General features: G+C 42.5%; 1 protein-coding gene across 1 annotated transcript in view; it reads right to left on the bottom strand.

Annotated features, from left to right (window-relative positions):
• Positions 1 to 20,931, bottom strand: part of Ppp2r5a (protein phosphatase 2 regulatory subunit B'alpha) — a 48,691-nt gene that overhangs the window by 13,215 nt on the left and 14,545 nt on the right. Inside the window, exons 2-3 of the mRNA XM_048439405.3 lie at positions 9,805 to 10,001; positions 5,999 to 6,100 (exon numbers count right to left, since the gene is read on the bottom strand). Of these exons, the coding sequence (XP_048295362.1) occupies positions 5,999 to 6,100; positions 9,805 to 10,001 (299 nt within the window). The remainder of the gene's footprint in view (positions 1 to 5,998; positions 6,101 to 9,804; positions 10,002 to 20,931) is intronic.

Raw genomic sequence — 20,931 nt, 5'->3', positions numbered from 1 at the left:
CTACACCCTGAAGACAAGAGATACGAAAAAGCAGAAGGTCATCTTGCCGTACTGCTCAGGTTTCTGTAGCCCAGGCTAGCCTTGAACTTGAAATTTAACTGACAATGACATTGACTTCAAATGGTTCTTCCTCCACCTGCTGAGGGCTAGGGTTATAGGAATTGCCCACGACACCAATGGATCTGGGGCTTCATACATTGGGCACAAACTCTGCCAACTGAGCTACAGCCCAGCTCCACTATGCTACTCAGTTCTGAATATGCCTTTCCTAAGGTCATCTAAACAAAATGATAAAGTTCTGCTTTTCCTCACTAAAAAGATACAGGTCCATCAGAAAACAGTCCAAATGACTGAAGAACCTGAAAATAAGACCTAGGTAAGCTAAACAAGCCAGAAACATTTGGCCCAGGGAAGAAAAACTGAGAAGCAACTTTGATGAGTGTAGGTATAAAAAAGGCCCTTTTCAAGGGGCATGGTGACCACAGGCTTTCCAACTTCTGTTAGCAGGAAAGTGATGTAAAGGGATTTAAAATGATTTATTTCATGAAGAATTCACAAGAGTGAGCATCTATAAATTACATCATGTAGTTTACACTGCATGTTTAGAACACTGCCTGGGCGCAGTGAGCAGAAACAGAAGCTCAGTTCTCTATGACTCCTCCCTCCCTCTGGGTATCTGAGAAAGCAAAACAGATTCTGCAAAACACTGAGCTCTTTTTACTGTGACCAGCCAGACACTCTCCCTCTGCTCTTTACTGTGGCCAGCCTTGACACTCTCCCTCTGCTCTTTCATCTATAGAACAAAAACACAGACACTAACAAACCCATCAGGCTCAACACTACACAAAGAACTACAGACAACTGAGTAAAGGCGGGAGTACTCCCACCTCTCCAGGTGGTCCTCACCAGGGAGAGCACACCAATTAGTTGTTCAGTTCAATGGTCAGCCCTGGAAATGTTGAGTACATATACTACTTGAATATATAACAGTTGATTTTAAAAAAAAAAAGCCATCAATTTGAAGAATGGGGAGGGGTAGTATATGGGGGGGGGGGAGTGGAGGGAGGAAGGAGAAAGGAGAAATGTTACAATTAAAATACAATCTCAAAACTAAACAACAACCAAAACCATGCTGGGCATGGCAGGCATCATACACTTGTATCCCAGCTACTGAGGAAGCTGAGACAAGAGATTACCTGAGTCTAAGAGTTCAAAACCAGCCTGGGCAACACAGCAAGCCTCCCCCACCACACACAGTGACCAGCAAAGATCATTTACAGTACCTACTCACAACTAAAAATGTTACAAATGAATCTCTGAAGCTTGTATAAAAGCACAGTGGGGGCCTGGAGAGATGGCTCAGTGGTTAAGAGCATTGTCTGCTCTTCCAAAGGTCCTGAGTTCAATTCCCAGCAACCACATGGTGGCTCACAACAATCTTTCATGAGGTCTGGTACTCTCTTCTGGCCTGCAGACATATACACACAGAATATTGTATACATAATAAATAAATAAGTAAATATTAAAAAAAATAAAAGCACAGTGAGGGCTTGTTGGATCCCAGGCCTTTCCCCGGCTCCTCCAGGTGCTATGCAGGACTGTTTACCCAACCAGTCTAGCTTCCTGTCATCTCCTCTGCTCGCTCCACCGGCTAGGGGAATTAGCATAGAGAGCCTTATCCTCTATTGGCATGGTAATTCCACCTGCAAAGAAGGGTTCTCACTGCGGCACCTGCCCTGTCTGTCACTGCAGCTAGCTCGGCATCCCCTGCGCGGAAGCTCCTTCCACTTGGTGCCAGGCGCCCAACACCTTGATCTCACTCCCTGTTGTGAGGGGGTTCTCGTCCTTTGGCCTGTAAGTATATAAACCTGGAATTTCACTGAATAAAGTTGACATTTACCTTTTGGGCAAATGATCCAGGTCTGTGTGTGTGTGTGTGTGTGTGTGTGTGTGTGTGTGTGTGTCTGTTTTTAACTCCTAGGACATTGTTCCAAGCTCGCAGCTCGATGAGGAAGGCACCCACCCGTATGGGGGTGGGGGGGAAGGGGCTCGCAGAATTGGGTGGAACATCTGGAGGCACTGCTGGGATCGGAGAAAAAACAGCTGCGTTCTGCTCGTCTGCAAACTCACCCACGAGAGCTTTGGGGAGGTAAGACCCCGTGGGAGTCACCCTCAAGAAGGCTGGCCAGCATTATAAGTGTGGAAGTGTGCAAGGAGGGTGAATTGGCTTGGTTTCGGAAAAATGGGTGCTGATTTGTCTGTTCCGGCGTTAAAAAGCCAGTTAGCAGATTAGTTGCTGGACCTCGTAGGGAGGCTAGGCGCCAAGATCAGAGTTGACACTGCGCAGGAAATCGTAAAGACGATTTCAGAGTTCAGTCCTTGGTTCTCATTAACAGGAGGTTTTAATATCGCGGACTGGGAACAAGTCAGGGCTGACCTTCATATTGCACAGAGAAAACGGGAAGCTAGAGCCTTCCCCCTAGCGATCTATTCGCTATGGCATCTTATCAGAGATGCCCTCCTCAGTGAGGATGTAATAGTGAAGGAACAGTTAGAGGTTTTGAACAAAACCCCTGAGGAGATTCAGAAAGTAGAATCTGTGAGCTCTATCAGGAGTTTTGAGGAGCAAGAAATCAAAAGCATTGAGAATTTAGAAGAGGAAGAGGAAATATTAGAAGGCGAAATCGCACTTCTAACCAAACAGCTAGAAAAAAAGGAAGGCGGGGCCCGCTAACAGAGATCTCCCTGTGAGACCTCCACCACAAAAAAACATTTTTTGCCACCCCAAACCATTGTGCTACGGCTCTCGCTCCTATAGACCTAGAGGCGGGAACTCGAGAGATGTTAGACGGACCTAATAATCTAGGTAGAGAAAGGCTGATTTATCCTGCTGAGGAAACTACCGGTCAGCAAGTACATAGAATCAGACAGCTTGACTCTCTGGCCTTTAAGGATGTCAAGCAACTGAAAGAGGCGGTCGTTGCTGGAGTCTTTCGCTAAACTTAACCTCACACCCAGTGATTGGACACAACTTTGCAAGGCCTGTGTCGGGGGGGGGGGGGGTTATTTGCTGTGGAGGGGTGACATGCGAAAAAATTGCAAGGAGACCGCGTGGCATAATGCCACTGCAGGTTTTCCCCAGCATAACCTTGACATGCTACATAAATCAAACTTAAAAAAAAAAAAAGCACAATAGGAACCTTCCATCGAGCCCCTTTTTTGGCGTCGTGACTTTCTATGCTCTCACTTATCAGAGCAGATGTGCTGGGCATGATGATGCACACCGTTAATCCCAGATCTCTGAGTCTGAGGCCAGTCCAGTCTATAGATGGAGTTCCAGGACAGCCAGAGTACACAGAGAAACCCTGTCTCAAAACAAACAAACAAACAAACAAACAAACAAACAAAAACCTCCCAAACAAAAGAAAACCTAAACAAACCAAAGACTCAAGGTGCTTAAATATGTGACTACAACATTGCTGGACACATACGCTCACTTCAAATAGCCTCAAAATATTTAATATTTAAATGCTATATCAAATTTTAGTAACTCAAGAGTTTAAAATTTTAGACATACCGAGACCACAGATGAATGAAAATTGCTTGTGTGCTTGTGCAATCTGAATGTGTCTTATGTAAAAATCCATTTTGCAAGGTGTGTGTGTGTGTTATGCTGGTGTGAGTGTGCACATACTTGTGGAAGCCAGAAGTCACTGTTGAGTGTCATCCCCTACTGCTATCCACTTTCTAAAAAAAATCTTAATTGCATGTTCTTACATGTGTGTATGCATGCATGTGAGTGTGCCACAGTACACATGTGGGGGTCAGAAGATCGCCTGAAGGAGTCATGTGGATCCTGGGGATCTAAACTCAGGTCCTCATAATTGCATGACAAGCTCTTTACCACAGAGTCATCATCCAACTCCCACGAGACCATTTTGTAAATTACCCCCCCCCCACCGTGTGTGTGTGTGTGTGTGTGTGTGTGTAACGCTCAGTTAGAGGACAACTTGTGGAAGCTGGTTCTCTCTTTGCAACACAAAGGTTATGGACTGGACCAGGCTGACATGTCTTTTATCCGCTGAGCAGTCTCACCAGCCACAGAAATAGTATCCTGATAGTAATTACCATCTTCTAAGATGTTAAGAACCATTTTCTCTCAGGAAATTCAAATGGAGCCTCAAATTATACCAGTAAAAGATGAAAAACACATTGTTTACTTGGCTGAATTTCTTGTGTTAATTTCTATGAGTATATAAAAATATCCTGATGGAAAAATCTGTCTTTGCTTTTAAAATTTCAAAAGCTAAAAGTCTTTTCCAAAGACTATCCAACTACACATAATAAAAGAGTAACACTAGCTAATGAGAATTTCATGCTTTAAAAACTTTCCCATTACTAAAAACAGTACCACTAATTTTATACCACATACAGCAGAAAATTTCGGGTGAACTTCTCCTCAATTCTATTAAAAAGTAATTTAGAGGCCAGGCACGGGGACACAGACCTTTAATCCCAGCACTTGGAAGGCAGAAGCGGGCGGATCCCCGTGAGTTCCAGGCCAGTCAGGGAGGCAGAAACCTACCTCAAAACACAAAACAACAGTAGATCTAGCACCTACAAACACATGCTGTTGTAAGAGACACACTTAGAGTCAGAAACAAAGAGGTTAAAGCAAAAAGGACAGAGAATGTAAGCCATGTAAACAAACAGTAGCTAAAACCTGGAACAGCTGCACTAATACCAAACAACCTGACTTCAAAACAGCGACAAAGGGCCACCACAGGGAAACTACAGTTATAAACATAAACTTATATGCACCTATCAACCAGGTCCCCAAACACATGAAGTAAAACCTCACAGAAATGCCTAGACAATTCAGCATCTGGAGACTCAATACCTTTCTTTCAATGAACAGATCAGTGAGGTAACAGACTATAAGCCAGCTAGGCCCAGCAGCACACAGCCCCTTGATAGGTCTAAGTTCACATGTAATGTTCTCCAGGACATACTGTACACTGCCATGAACTCTACAAGAACTAAAATCATACAATAAAGTAAACAATGAAATAAAATCATGTGGGAAATTAAAAAATAGTTACAGATGGATAAAAACAGAAAACCAAACATCTTATGGGAAATGAATGTTCAAACAAAATTTATGTATGAATGTATTAATAGCTCTGGTTGTAACAGCCTGTGGTACTTTGAACGTAACTATACCCCATAAGCTCATAAGGAGTGGGTGCTATTAGGAGGTGTGGCTTTGTTGGAGTGGGTGTGGCCTTGTTGGAGGAAGTGTACCACTGTTATGGGGCAGGCTTTGAGATCTCTTTTGCTCAAGCCTCCCTCAGTTTGACACTGAGTCCACTTCCTGTCGCCTGAAAGAACAGACTCTCAGTACCTGTCTAGCACCAAGTCTGCCAGCATGCTGCCATGTTCCACCATGCTAATAATGGACAGAACCTCTGAAACTGAACCACTACCTCGATTAAGTGTTTTCTTTTATAAGAGATGTTGTGGTCACAGTGTCTCTTTACAACAATAGAAACCCTAAGACACAGTCAAAAGGGTAAAAAGACCTTTAACACCAAATAACTAACATGGATTTAAAAGAACAGTATACATCCACAAGGCAGAATATTATTCAGCCATAAGAAGCAGTGACCTATGCGACAGCAGGAATGAGCCTTGGATACTATGCTAAGAAAAAGGACACAGACATGAAAGGTCATGCATCATGAGTCTGTGCATATGAAATGAGCAATTGGGGAAGTATAACTACAGACAGGAAATGGAATTGTTTGGAGACAGTGTCTTGTTATGTAGCTCAAACTGGTCTAGAGCACATGATCTTCCTGCCTCAGCCTCCCAAAGGCTAAGATTACAGACCCCATGACAACACATAGAGTTTAAAAGTCAAAGATTTTAAATAAACGCCCAGAATCAGCAGAAAATTGAAATGTAAACATTATTAATACAAACTTATAATCCATACCTGTATGTGAGGCCAAGAGGCCTCAAGTGTGGGCTCGTCCTCTTCTGGATCAAAATCTGGGTTATCACTTGGAGGAAGCGTACGGAAGATGTTAGCACTGATCTGAAAAGATATTAAGTTTGGATTCATGTTCTTTGCTGTGTATAACTGAATTCTAACAGTGAAAAATAACACCATTTTTTACAGAAAAAATGTACTGCTATAAATTCAGTTCCTACCTATAAATCTCTTCAAGATACGGAGGGAGGCCTTTCTCCTTCTCTGGGATAGCTAACCTCCTTAGCCCCGAGCAACTGGTGACTACACATTACCTCCACACACGTTTACTACCAGCTGCTCTTTCCAAAGTCTGCTTAAAATGAAGGAGGATTAGGGACGAGAAGAGAGGGGAGGCAAATATCACCACTTCATCTATCTGAATCTGACGGCTCTGCATTCTTCCTGCATTCTATCACCACCATGTTCTGCACCTATAACAAGAACCCCTCCCTGTTACTACAGTTACGTAACTCCAATGATGTTTCTACTCTCAGTATTTTAATATTTTTGAGATTTGAGGCTTTAAAAACCACAGACTACTCGGAAACAAGGACGTGCGCTGAGATTCATTTTAGAGTCTGGGTGATATGGTATTCATAATTTCCTCCTTTGCACCATCAGTACCAGCCAGGTCCTAGGTCACCATACCCATCCTTCTCTCTCCAAAAGACTATACTGTGGTCCCAATCTACAATTCTATTTGTTTTTAGAACTCTGTCTGTTATACTAGGCTGGTCTTAAACTCTCAGAGATAGGCCTGGCTCTGCCTCCAGATTTCTAGGATTGAAGGTGTGTGCCAACATGTCCAGCCTCATTTCTTTCAAGAAAAATGAACAGACCACACCAGACAGTTTAGTAAATGTTTAAGACTGAGCTAGTATGGGGATGACTAATGACCACAGTGAGGGGATGACTACAGTGAGGGATGACTACAGTGAGGGGAGGACTACAGTCAGGGAGGACTGCAGTGAGGGAGGACTGCAGTGAGGGAGGACTGCAGTGAGGGGAGACTACAGTGAGGGGTGGACTGCAGTGAGGGGAGGACTGCAGTGAGGGGAGGACTGCAGTGAGGGAGGACTGCAGTGAGGGTGGACTGCAGTGAGGGGAGGACTGCAGTGAGGGAGGACTTCAGTGAGGGAGGACTTCAGTGAGGGAGGACTATAATGGGGGGACTACAGTGAGGGAGAACTATTTGGAACAAACTACCTAGGGCAAGAAGGTAATACAAGCAATGTACAAGTAACTTTCCACTTATTTATAAAAAGTGGTATCCAGGACAGGCATCATTACCAAAACCCTAGAAGCAAGGAGGCAACTATCTAGAACTTTGTAAGTTGCAACACAAAACCATTTTTTTGTTGTTTATTTATTTATTGGAGACAGGGTTTCTCTGTGTAGCCCTGGCTGTCTTGGGACTGGCTCTGTAGACCAGGCTGGCCTCAAACTCAGAGATCTGCCTGCCTCTCTTGAGTGCTGAGATTAAAGGCGTGCATCACCTGCCCAGCTCTCAAAACCAAATTTAAAGGTAAAACCAGTAATAGCCTGATGGCATCAACTTCACAAATAGCAGGGTGTCTCATGATTGTCCCCAGTAAACTTAAATGTTAACCTTGCAGCCACCAATAAAATAACCCGTAACAAATACTCAGAAGTCTGTTAAAGGTTGATCAAGTGGCCCAACTCCTACCTAGAAACTAGCACCAGAAATTAAACAAAAACAATGAAACAGACACAACTTTTCACTTGAGTAGTGAGATTAAATCCCAGTATAATATATAGAAAATTATAGAAGTCTGACTCAAATATTTGAGTATTTTCAATATCTATCAACCTTATAAGGTATCTCCCATTGGGATTTCAAAATTTCTCAATAATAACCACTGGAAAACAGCTAACAGAAGAAAATAATCTTTACTCTTAAAATTTTAATAATGAAATAAAAATAAAAATAGAACATTCGGCAAGGTACAGTGGTGCACACCTTTAATTCCAGCACTCAAGTGGCAGAGGCAGGAGGATCTCTGAGTTTGAGGCCAGCCTGGTCTACAGATAGAGTTCTAGGATAGTGAGGGCTGTTGTTACACGGAGAAAACCTGTCTCAAAAACCAACCAACCAACCAACTAAATAAACAAACAAAAGCAGGAAGTTCATCAATATTCAATACTTACATCCTCTTTTACTATCTGTGGGAGTTTAGGAAGCTAGTTTTATTCTGGTTAATATTCTCTCGATAGTCAATCTTTTCAAAACATAACATAAAAACCACTAAAGCATTAATTTCTGTTCTTAAAGTACAACACAAATTCCTAAGTTCCTTTGGCAGGTCTTCGACTGTGACCAAATCAAGATCTTTCCTCTTACCCATTTTATTCTTCTCCTAGAACATGGATTAGGTTGTTTGTTCTGCTTGGATGTAGTTTAAATTATGTTCTTAGTGACTCTAACCACTCGCACAGGGTTTGAATTTCATTTGCACAGGACAACACGCCAGTTCCAGAGGCTGAACCAGTGTCCACTCTGAAGGAGGAGGTTAAACCACTAACAGCCTCCTCCTCAAAGGAACCTTACTGCAATAAAGATGGCAGCAATTCATCTTTTCACACGAGAGATTCCACAATTTATCTACTGTGCTGAGTACTCCTTGCCTAAAATGCTTGGAGCAAGAAGTGTCCTGGATTTTGGCTTACTCATCTATAAATGCCTATAATGAGGTGCTCTGGGCATCTAAATATGAAGTTCATTTGTTTCAAGAGTGCCTTACATAGGATATAAAGGCAATTATAGTCACTATTTTTATTTCACTTGTTTGGACTGCAATCCATAAAGTCAGGTGTAGAATTTTCCACTTAGGGAGTCACGTCAGTGTTCAAACTTTAGTGCTTTGATTTCTGGCTCCCATATTAAAGATAAGATGCCTATTTATCCTTAAAGATTGTGAGCTATAATCGAAGTGTTATACTCTACGAATATAAGAAAACATCCCATATACGATTTCTTTTAAACCCGTGTTTTTCACGTGCCTTCTCTGCCCCCTTTACAATTCCCAGAGACTGCTCACTCAGATATAATCGGTTATCTGGATAAATGAGTTCACTTTTTCTAAATTTTAGTTTTAGTTACATGTATGTGTTCGTGTGCAGATATGTGCACCTCAGGGCAAGTGCCGGAGGCCAGAAGCACCTTCCTGGAGCTGGAGCTACATACAAGCAGTTATGAGCTGCAGACATGGGTACTGGGAACCAAACTGCAGTAGTCCCATACAAAACTGTACGCTTGAACCTACATCTTTCTCCGAAGTTCAAGGTCTGAACTATCCAATATGGTAGCCAAGAGACACTAAAACTACTACTTTCTCCAAGTCCTATAGTCAAGGCCACATCAACGAAACGGACAATTTTTCCAATGGGCGTTTTTTTTCTTTTCTTTTCTTTTCTTTTCTTTTCTTTTCTTTCTTTCTTTCTTTCTTTCTTTTTTTCTTTCTTTCTTTCTTTTTCTTTTCTTTTTTCTTTTCTTTTCTTTTTTTTTGAGACAGAATCTCACTATGTAGCCCTCGCTGTCCTGGAATTCACTCCGTAGAGGAGGCTGGCCTCCAACTCAGAGACCCGCCTGCCTCTGTGTCCCGAGTGCTGGGATTAATGACATGCGTTACCAGATCTCACCCCATGGGATGTTTCTAAGAACATCCTTTTGGGTGTGTAAGTTACAGTACATACACCTCAGATCCTTGATCTTACATAATCTGAGGAATAGAAATCTAGAGGCTTACCATTTTTACTATATCAGAATACGCTGATTCAACAATTACACCACGATTAGTTGAAACATACTCAACCAGTTCATTCAGTGTTGCTCTTTTGATTTCTTTGCTCTTCAAGTCTGAAACAGAGTCCATGAAATCAAACAGCACACAGCACTGCTGCAGCTTCTGGCAGAAGAGCTCCTGCTGCTCGTTTGAAGTGGCATCTATAAACAGAAAGAGAAAAGCTCTGAACAAACCAGCCTTTGCACTGCTGCTGTATCTGTTAACTAACTCTGCAGAAGGTATCTGCACGCAATCCTCTAGTGCTCGAGGGAGATCCACGCATCTATAGTCCTATCACATACAGATTTATACGGGGCTGTTCTCAGTGCCCACGACCAATCACTGAGGAGTCTAACATACCTTTCCTTGATCACCTCGATTATTTTAGATGCTCATCATCCCTCATCTAGATTTCAGTCTGAACATGCTAATAATGCATGACTAAGTATTCATTTCTGATTTATTATCTAAACTACTTTAAAAGTAAAAACTTTCTTAAAACAATCAATACTATCGCACTCAATAAGATCGTCAATAATTTGGAAAAATGAAGCCTCTGTATTGTATTATCTGCTTATACCTGATGGAGAAGGTTATCTGTCTATTGTGTTACTTTCATTGGTTAATAAAGAGACTGCCTTGGCCCTTTGATAGGACAGAAAATTAGGTAGGTGGAGTAAACAGAACAGAATGCTGGGAAGAGGGCAATGGGGCAGACGCCATGGAGCCAGCCACCAGGTCAGACATGCTGAATCTTTCCCGGTAAGCCACCGCCTCGTGGTGCTACACAGATTATTAGAAATGGGTTAATCAAGATGTGAGAGTTAGCCAGTAACTAACTCTCTAGAGATAATGGGCCAGGCAGTGTTTAAATGAAACAATTTGTGTGTTGTTATTTCCGGGGCTAACCTAGCCATGCGGGAGCCAAGTGGGATGAAAAGCAGGACTGCCCGCAGCTCCTCACTACATATACCAAGTCACCTTTCAACACAGCCATGCAGGGCTCTCCATCCTGGTCAAACCACAGCTCTGGGGCTCCTGAAGAACACATGCTGCTTCCCAGGCCCAGAATGCCCATTTCCCCACACCACTATCTGGGGACCCTACCCGCTGGTTCCATTTTGGCCCAAGTCCTTAATCAGGGGTCTCCCTAATAGAAGTGACACTACACTGGCTGGTGAGCCCTGTATCTCTGCTGCCGTATCCTTTTGTATCATATGGCAATTACGTCTTACTATTCTTAATGATCCTGATCTATGAAGCCCCCCAAAGCAGGAATCAAGTGTTATCTCATGCCCACTGTTCTCTCTCCCCGCTAATGCTCAGCATAGAGCTTGGCACATAAAAGGCACTTAATAAATATTTGCCTTTTGCTTGTGACTAAAACAAAGTACATTACATTGATTCTAAATATATTATACATGTGACAAATATATTTTATGCTAAGAACATCTCTTTGTTCTTAGCATAAAAAATTAGAATATTTAAACTCTGGACTTACAAATCTGTGAACAAGGACCTTCCAGGAGCTCATATGCCTACATCTCCTGAACTACTGAGCTTAAACTTCTAAGATCATAATCTAAAACCTGATATTTAGGTTTATAATATGTAAAATTATTTGTCCATCCAAAGCGAGTACCTATTTTATATAAAGGTAAGGAAAAGATCTCCCAAAAGATTAAAATTTCACCATAGGTATCAACATTTTGTGTCCCCACGTGTGGCTGTGTCTGAGTGTGTGTGTGTGTCTGAGTGAGTGTGCCTGAGTGTGTCTGTGTGTGTATCTAAGTGTACACGGAGGGGCCAGAGGCTGACATCTTTCTTAATCAATTTCTTCCTTGTTTTTCGAGTCAGGATCTTTTGCTGAGTCTGGACTTGCCAATGTGTCCAGCACTCTGGCCAGCGAGTTCGAGGGACCCTGTCTCTGCCTCCTGAGCGCTGGGACTGCCGGAGCCTGGCTTCTGTCGGTGGGCAGTGGAAATTCAACTCAGGACCTCATGACTTCAGAGCCCATCTTGAACCATTCCCCCAGTGTCCCCTACATTCTTACTGTAGCAAAGTGTAAATGGTATAAAGACTGCATACTTTACAAGGCTTCCGGCCTGAATGCTGAAAATTACAAAATAAATTTTGAATTTGCTCTCACAGCCATTTGTGTCTATGGCACTAAAAGCTTCGGTTCTACACCCACAAACAATGCATCTACTGTTCTGCCCCAGAGTCAGCTGAGGTTTCCACCATCAGACTGGCACTCAGAATTCATGGAAAGCTGATGGGCAGTGAATAATGTTTTTACCACTGTTTTGGTAGTCAAGTTCTTGATCCAATCACATTTTTAATTTTTTTTTTTTTTTTTTTGAGACACGGTTTTTCTGTAGCTTTGGAGCCTGTCCTGGAACTTGCTCTGTAGACCACGCTGGTCTCAAACTCAAAGATATCCACCTGTCTCCTCCTCTTAAGTGCTAGCATTAAAGGCATCCACCACCACCACCTGGCTTATTCAATCACCTTTTATGGAACTGCTCTGAAGTGAAGAAGTTTTAAGATACCCTTTTTTAAAGGATCATTAAATTTGCAGCCCTTTATACATAAGCTATCTGTGCTCTGAAATGAGACTTTACTATACTGTGGCGAATATGAAGCAGATCTGACACACACAGCCAGCAGACAGGCCTACTACCCTTGCTCCTTCCAAACACCAGATAGATGTTCAGCAGCAGAACCTGCTCCACCTCCACTAAGTCAGCAACATCTGATTGGCCTTTTTCTTAAAACTTTTGGAGTTTTGGTTCTTAAAGTCAAATGATTAATTTAATTACTAAGTGACATTTTCTAACACTGGTACCAAGTTCATTAGTTTAAAAAGCTAGAAGACAAGACCCCTTTGGTTTCTGTAAACTAACAATGGTAAACTTTTCGGAATACATATTGTTTATACCCACTCAAGAAGATAAAGTCATTCTATGAACCCTTTTTCAACTCACAGAAAATCCCCATAGTTCTCTCAGTTGATCCTTTATCTTCGAAAACACCCATATCCGTCAAATACATATTTATCTTTACTAATATCTTTACATATTTATCTTTACAATACATCTGTATTTCATCTTAGTCTCGTGTGTGTGGTACTGGGGACTGAACACAGGCATCACACACGCTAGGCAAGTGTTCTACCACTGAGCTATGTTCCTGCCCGTGTACTGCGTCTTTAAAATAATTAGATCCCATTATACTGATGATCTGAGGATGACAGGTGCCACCTTCAGAGGCTGACTCAGTTCTCACAGTCTGAAAATATTTTCTGAGCTTTTTTCTCCTTGAGGCAGAAGTGAACACAAATTCATGCTTTATCCACATATAATCACCATCTGCAAGCAAGTCCTGGTCACTCTGTCCTCCCACTTCCACTGTGAAACGCCACGTCTCCCATTCAAAACCTTAGCTAAAAGTAGTGGCCACTCCTTTAATCCTGCAGGTGAAGGCCAGAGAACTTCTCAGAGTCAGCGGCCAGCCTGGTCTACACAGTGACTCCCAGGCCAGCTAGGGCACACAGTGAGACCTGCCTCAAAAACAACACCAACAAAACCCATGCCCTGAAGCTACGACACAGTAAGAAAGTGGCAGGAAAATGGTTTGCATTCAGAAGAAACTAGTTCAGTTTCAGTTTCTGTTCTGATCCCTTCTAATGGTAGAATACCCTCTCACAATGCTGGGTGGCTTCATGAAACCCCAAGTATTTGTACCAACTGTATCCTAAGCCATACACTGTTTGCATTTGCTTAGTCATTTTGAATTTAATTATCCTAAGCTACCCAGATTTTTGTTGGGGATACTTTAATAAAATTTCCTGGAACTGATTCTCTTTATCTATTTCATATAGTGTTATAGTCTGAAAATGCAATGTTCCCCACAAGCCCATGAGGTGAACCCTTGGCTGCCAGGCGGGCCACCCTGGAGGAAGTGGGTCACTGGAGTCGTGCCACTTCTGCCACAATAATGCTCTGCCCAGGGGCATGCCACTAAGAAACAAAAACAAGAACCCTTCCTCCTTTATTTTATCAAGTATTTTTGGCAGAGCAATGGGAAAACGAACACACTATTGGATATGAATCTCTGAAAACATATAAACGAGCCATGAGTGTATATGGAAGAGTATTTAAGATAACAGGTTTGAGTTGGAGCTGTCCCCTCGGGCTCTGTGGTCCACAGTTGCTGGTGCTGTTTCTGGGGCTGGGGATCCCGTGGAATTGGGGCCTAGATGGCAGAGGCAGGTGACTGGGGTGGGCTTTTGAGAGTTATAGCACTTCTGGCTCTGGCCTGTATGCTTTGCTTCCTGCTGCCGTGATGCAAATGAGCACCTGCAGCCAATGCTCCCACTGCTGTGCCTTCCAGTGACAGACTGCAACTCTGAAACCACCAGCCACAGCTCATACTTCCTCCCTCAAATGGTTTCTGTCAGTTGTTCTTGTCACAGAGATGAGGGAAGTTTACTAATACACTAGAGAACTCCACTGAAACGACAAAAACAAAAGCAATTCTACATAACCCTGCAGTAGTATTTTGATCCCCACTCCCCCCCCCCAATATTTTACCAAGGAGCAGTCCAGAACTACTGTACGGACGGCACATTCAGCAGTGGCGATGCCTTCAGGCTTGCCTGCTGCCCAGGGAACATGCTGTCAAAGTGCACTCATCTTCAGTCACATCCTGAGCTAAGCACCACCCCCAAGAAAAAACCAACAATACCAGGGTTTCTTTGTGTAGCCTTGGCTGTCCTGGAACTCGCTAACTCGTTCTATAGACCAGACTGGTCTAGACCTCAGAGATCCACCTCCCTTTGCTTCTCAAGTGCTGGGATTGAAGGTGAGCATCATCATGCCTGGTCAGGATGTGAGTTTTTAAATGCCCGTAACTTTTCCATTTTGTTATGACCAGAACTTGATTTTACTAAAGACTTTACAACTGCTGAAACATAAAAAGAGTCATGCCGAGCAGGGAGACAGAAACAGCTCCGAGGAAACGAGGCATTTCCTCTTGAAGACTTATTAGCTCACCTTCAAAAACTCCCCAAAGCCCTGTTAGGTATTTTCTGGACTCTTCAAGGTTTTCACCACAAATACTCAACTTGAAGGTGACCTGGCTCATACCAGAAATATGTTCTACAGTGTTGTTTTTTAGAGTATGGATTGTAACCAACTGGGTAGCAGTATCATGTTGATGGGTTATGACTAGAGTTAAGCAAACAAACCAATCAGAGGTACCGCATGTGATTACAGTTTTATTGCACTGCATATGGATCTTCAATTACAAAGCAAGATGTGCTTCATGCGTCATTCCACAACATGTAAAATGCTACATTATCATGGCCAGTGTAGACAGAGACGGCACTTAGTTTCTGGCCGCCCAGACACGAATAACCACATAGAAACCATATTAATTACAGAAACTGTTCGGCCAATGACTCAGGTATATTTCTAGATATCTCTTACATCCTGAATTAACACATTTCTATTATTTTATATTTTACCACGAGGCTTGTGGTTTGTTACCTCTTGCTTCTTGGGTGGCTACATGGTGTCTGTCTCCTTCGGCAGCTATACAGCATCTCTTTGACTCCACATACTCTCTCTATTTATCTCTTCCAGCCTGGCTATATTCTGCCTTGCCACGGGCCAAGGGAGCTTTATTCATTAACCAATAAAAGCAACACATATACAGAAGAACTTCCCACATCAGCTGGAGTATAGAAGCAGAGCACTTCTTACATGTGAGACATGGGACTTCATCTCTAGCTCCCCAAAAAATAAAAACGCCAGAAGATTCCATATTAGGTATGCCTAAGATGATAAAGTAAACCACCCTGAATACAAAGAGAATGTTATCATGATTGTTATCAGTGGAGCAGCCAATGTTCCTTTAAAAGCTGCGATAGGTGTGACCTATCAATGTCTAAGCTTCCTCATACATGGTAGTCAGGTTTCAACAGAAAGGAAATATAATAAGAGACAAGCAAGGCTTTTGTACAGAAAACCAAGGCACAGGTGGGCATGGTGGTACACACCTTTAGTTCCAGCACTCAGGAGGCAGAAGCAGGCTGATCTCTGAGTTTGAGGCCAGCCTGTTTTCCATAGTGAGTTTCACAACAGTGAGACTTTGTAGAGAGACACTGTCTCAAAACAAAACAAAAAAGCTAAAAAACAAATAACAACAACAAAAAAAACCCACCAGGTATTGGTGGCACATATTTTTAATCCCAGCACTTGAGAGGCAGAGGCAGGCACATCTCTGTGAGTTCAAGGCCAACCTGGTCTACAAAGAGAGTTCTAGGACAGCCAGGGTTGTTACATGGAGAAACCCTGTCTCAAAAAGCCAAAAGAAAAGAGAAAATTCCATAACTCTTTTATCAAATAAATGAAGATTATAACATACTCAGTACCTTCTCCAATGAGTCTATGCAAAGGATATAATTTATCAAAATCTTGACAAGATGTTCTGAGGACCTGAGAAGCTCATCTAAACCAGCGACTCTCAGCCTGTGGGTAGTGACCGCTTTGGGGGTCGAACGACCCTTTCAATGGTCACCTAAGACCATCAAAACCACAAATATTTACATTATAATTCACTGCAGTAGCAAAATTACACTCATGAAGTAGCAACAAAAATAATGTTACGGTTGGGGGTCACCACAACATAAAGAACTGTATTAAAGGGTCACAGCATTAGGAAGGTTGGGAACCACTGCTCTAGACAGTTGAGAAACCAAGAACCACCTCTTCTGCCTTCATGTCACATGCATCAAACATCTATCCGATTACCCTCATTTTACCCCACCTTTAAGATCTCTTTCTCCCCTTTCATCTCTTCTAGTTTCATGAACTTCTTCCTCCCTCCCTCCCTCCCTCTCTCCCTCTCCTGTTAAATTTAGGTTCCGCAATAGAGCAAACACGTGGTTGCTGACTTTCTGACATTGGCCTGCCTCTCTCAATGCTCCAGCTCCATTTATTCTTCTGTGCATGATGTCACTTTCACTCCTCTATAGCTGTGTGACAGCTGATCTTGGTTGTCAACTTCAATCAACTAAAACCCAATGAGTAGCTGGACACACCTCTGAGGGATTCTTCTTGATTGGATCATTTGAGGTCAAAAGACTACCCTAAATCTGGGCCACTCCTTCAGGTGACAATGCACATCCAAGTATATGGAAGGAAGCTTTCAGCCTGCCTGCCCTCACTCACTCTGGCAGGTTCATCTATTCTGCTGAGGCATTCCTTTGCTAGTTTAGAACTTACTTCAGGACTCCAAAATGGGCAGGAAATCAGCCTTGTGGACTGAACAACTACCAGATTCTTGGCCTGTCCTTCAGGAGACATGAGTGTTGGATTAACTGAACCACAGCCTGTAGGCCACTCCAATAAATTCCCTTCCAACGGAGATTCATTCCATCAGCTCTGTTCCTCTAGAGAGCCCCAATTCAAGGTAAACAAAATTCCACTGTGCGTCTGTCCTACGTTCTTTGATCAATAGACACTGTTTTGGCTACTGTGAACAGTGTAGCAGTAGTAGACATGGGTGTGCAAGTTACCTCTACAATATGCTGATTTAATAGTCTTTGGGCACACCAAGAGTAGAATAGCTGGGTCACAGTTATCTGAGAAACGTCCACACTAGTTTCCACAGTGGCAGCACAAGTCTACTTTCCCACCAGCTGTGAATAAAGGCCTTTCCCCCACAGCCTTGCTAGTATTTGCTATTGTTTGTTGTCCTGATAGCCATCTGGCAGGAGTGAGGTGGGCTCTCAAAACACTTTTAATTCGCATTTTCCTGATGGCTAAGGACACTGAACACTTTTAAAGTACTACTGGCCGTTTTATTTCTTCTGTTGAGAACTATGTATTTGGCTATTAGTTCATTTACTGACTGGATGATTTCTGTGGTTAATTTTTGCAGCTCTCTTTATGTATTTGGACAACTCTCTAGTCTGACAGCAGATGGCCAAGATTCACTTCTCCCTGTCCAGTAAACTGTCTCCACTGTACAGAATCTTAATTTCACGTCCTCACAATCTTGCCAATTCTCGGGACTGTTTCCTGGGCTGTTAGAATCCTTTCCAGGAAGCCTTTGCCTGTGACATACAGGAAAGGGCTGTGCTCCCAGCAGTTTCGAAGTCAAGTCCTAACTACCTTAAGATCCATCCTGAGTTGATCAGCATGCATGGTGGTCATACACATCAGGTTCCATTCTCCTACAAGAGAAATCCAGTTTTTCTGGCACTGGTAAGGAAGCAATCGTTTCTTCAATCTCTATTCTTTACATCTTTGTCAAAAACTAATGGTAGTCGTGTTTTACACTAGACGAGGCAAAAGGCCAAGAAATGACTACTGGTCACTTTTTAAATTAAAAAAAAAAGCCTTAGATCCCTTGCATGTATCTTACATGGTCAATATATACTATTCTATCTACATATTTTAGAATTCAATTTGCCAATATTTTATTAAAGATTTTTCAGTTTATGTCCGTAAGAGACAGCACTCTGTAATTTACTTTCTAGTAATGTTTTCCTAATTCAGACTCAACCAAACAGGCACAAACTTATTGAAATTTCTGCTTCTTCTTGTGTTATTTTTAGAAAGCTGTTTACTTCAAGGAATTTTCCCATTTCCTTTAAGATTTCAAATATAAGCACATAATTTTGTACCTGAAAGCTATGTCACCCTAGAGAAAAGGTACTAACCATTACTATAAAACAAGCTTAAACTGGAGTCAAGTTGGGGGCCAACTTCCAGTAAGAAGTCCTCAGACCTATCTGCTTCCCCCAAATTTCAGCTTAAAACAACCATTTAGCTAAGTATGATGGTACATGCCTGCAATTTAGCACTTGAGAGGTAGAGGTAGGAAGATCACCAAAGTTCAAGGCCAGCCTTGTCTACATATAGAGATTCAGGAAATTTTGGGCTATAGAGCAAGATCCTTTTTCAAAATAAATAAAGTTTTAAGATAATAAAACACCATTTAAAGACTCTATGAATAGGCCCAAGGGCAAAGAGCAAGTGAGGAAACTCCTAAGAACATCTATGAAAACTCAGGGAACGAGCTCATGGGAAAGCACTCATCTAATATGAGCAAGGCCTTGGATTTGAGTCCCATGCCACATTTATGGAAACCCAGTAAGCAGAACCTGAATTAAGATGGCTCCCTTCACTCAGCACAGCAGGAACTCTCCTCAGAGACCCGGAGGCTCCCTCTACCTCAAGCTCCCTGGCAGCCTTCTTCAGGTACGGAATAGACTCTGGCACTCTAGCCTGCTGTAGAGGTGCGGCTCTAACCAAGAGCAGCGGAGAGGCGAGGGTTCCTTAGACTGCACTCTCCCGGTCCTTTAGGCAAGCTAAGAAGACTGCCTACAAGCCACCCCTAATAAAGCTAGCTCTTCCTTCCCACAACATCCTTCAGTTTACAGTGCTCTCAGAAAGAGCAGGGGCTAGGATAGAGGGAATGGAAGAGATCTCCAGATTCACCGAGGACACAATTCATTTTCAGGAGAGAGATGTAAGAGGGGTAGCTTGGAGGACCCATACAAGAACAAGATTCCTGACATAAATCCCTTAAAGCCTGAATTGAATTGGCTTTGCAAAAAAAACAAAAAACAAAAAAACAAAAAAACAATGAGCAGTCAGGTGGAAAGAGTGGGACGTAAGAGGTGGGGTACTGTCAGGAGAAAAGTCTACCAAAACTACTGTCTCCCAGGACGACGTGAGCACAGCCAAAGCAATGCCTCTCTGAAGAACAGCAACAGAGGCTGAAGATAGGGAGACCTCACTCAGCCACTAAACAAACAAGCAATGATAACAACAACCCCGGTACTGAGGTCAGTACCCAGCACATATTTTAAATACCATTCACACCCTTCTTACTTCCACTTCTCCCGCTCTGCCTAGAAAAGTACAGGCTACAGGTTAACAAGAAGGAAAAAATAATAACAAGGGGACACCATAACTTGATTGCCTGTGAGAACGCACAGGGGAGTTAAGGAAATATGGTTTCCAAGTAGCCACTATTCAAAGGAAACCATGACTAAGAAGTGTCATGGCAATGTAATGTCAAAGAGAGAACACCAAATAAAAAAGAGCAAAAACACCAATAAAAAAGAGAATGGAAATTATAGACTTGAGAAGTCTAACAAAACAAAAACTTCACTAAAGAGACTCATGAGAAACTGAAAGCCGTATCTAGAGATATACTCCAATCTTGAAGAACTGGAACAAGGGCTAGAGAGATGGCTTAAAGGTTTAGAGAACCGGCTGCTCCTGCAGAGGACCTGGGCGTGAGTCCGAGCAACCCCATGATTTACAACCACCCATGACTCCTGTTCGAGGGAAGCCAGGACCTCTTCTAACACCAACACATATGCATACAGGCAAAATATTCACATATAAAATTAAACAAATAAACCTAATTTTTAAAAATAGAAGTGGACAGCGCTATTCTATAGAACACTATCATGATAGTAAAGTGTTCAGGATGGAGGTACTGAAAGGAGAGGAAAAGGAGCAGAAAAAACATTTGAGGAAACAGTAACTAAAGCTGTGCAAATGTATGACAACAGACTGAAGGAGCTGGGCAAATCCTACACGACATAACTTTGCTTGGTTCTGTATCCCAGCCCACAAGCTTTATCTGGCTGGGTGGGGTTTGGAGACCTGTGTAGCACAGAGAGCTGGTGGTATTGCCAGCAGTGGGCCCTCAGAAGTAAGTGGATCACATCAGACTGCTTCTTCTTCCACAGCTCCTGGATGTATTTGTACACGCCCATCCTGGCTCACCTGATGGCTGCTGCCAGTGGAAGGGGAGCTGATATTAGGGTAGCCCATCTTAAAGCTTGCTTCTTCACCATCGTCTTTACAGTCAGTGCAAGAAACCCAGGTACAATCAAATTATTTCAGCTTTTTCATTTGTTAGTGCTGTGCTTAGTAACAAATATTTGAAAAGCTAAGCATCATTTGTAATAAGATAATTTTACAAACCATATCCCCAGGTACTGCTGCTCGTTTATTTGAAATCTAAACTAACATCTCATATAGGATTCATGCTACA

Source organism: Myodes glareolus, chromosome 5, assembly GCF_982192425.1.
Source record: "Myodes glareolus chromosome 5, mMyoGla1.1, whole genome shotgun sequence".
In the NCBI taxonomy this organism is placed as follows: Eukaryota; Metazoa; Chordata; class Mammalia; order Rodentia; family Cricetidae; genus Myodes; species Myodes glareolus.
The sequence above is the reverse complement of the archived record's forward strand: the minus strand, read 5'-3'. Positions and strand labels throughout refer to the sequence as shown.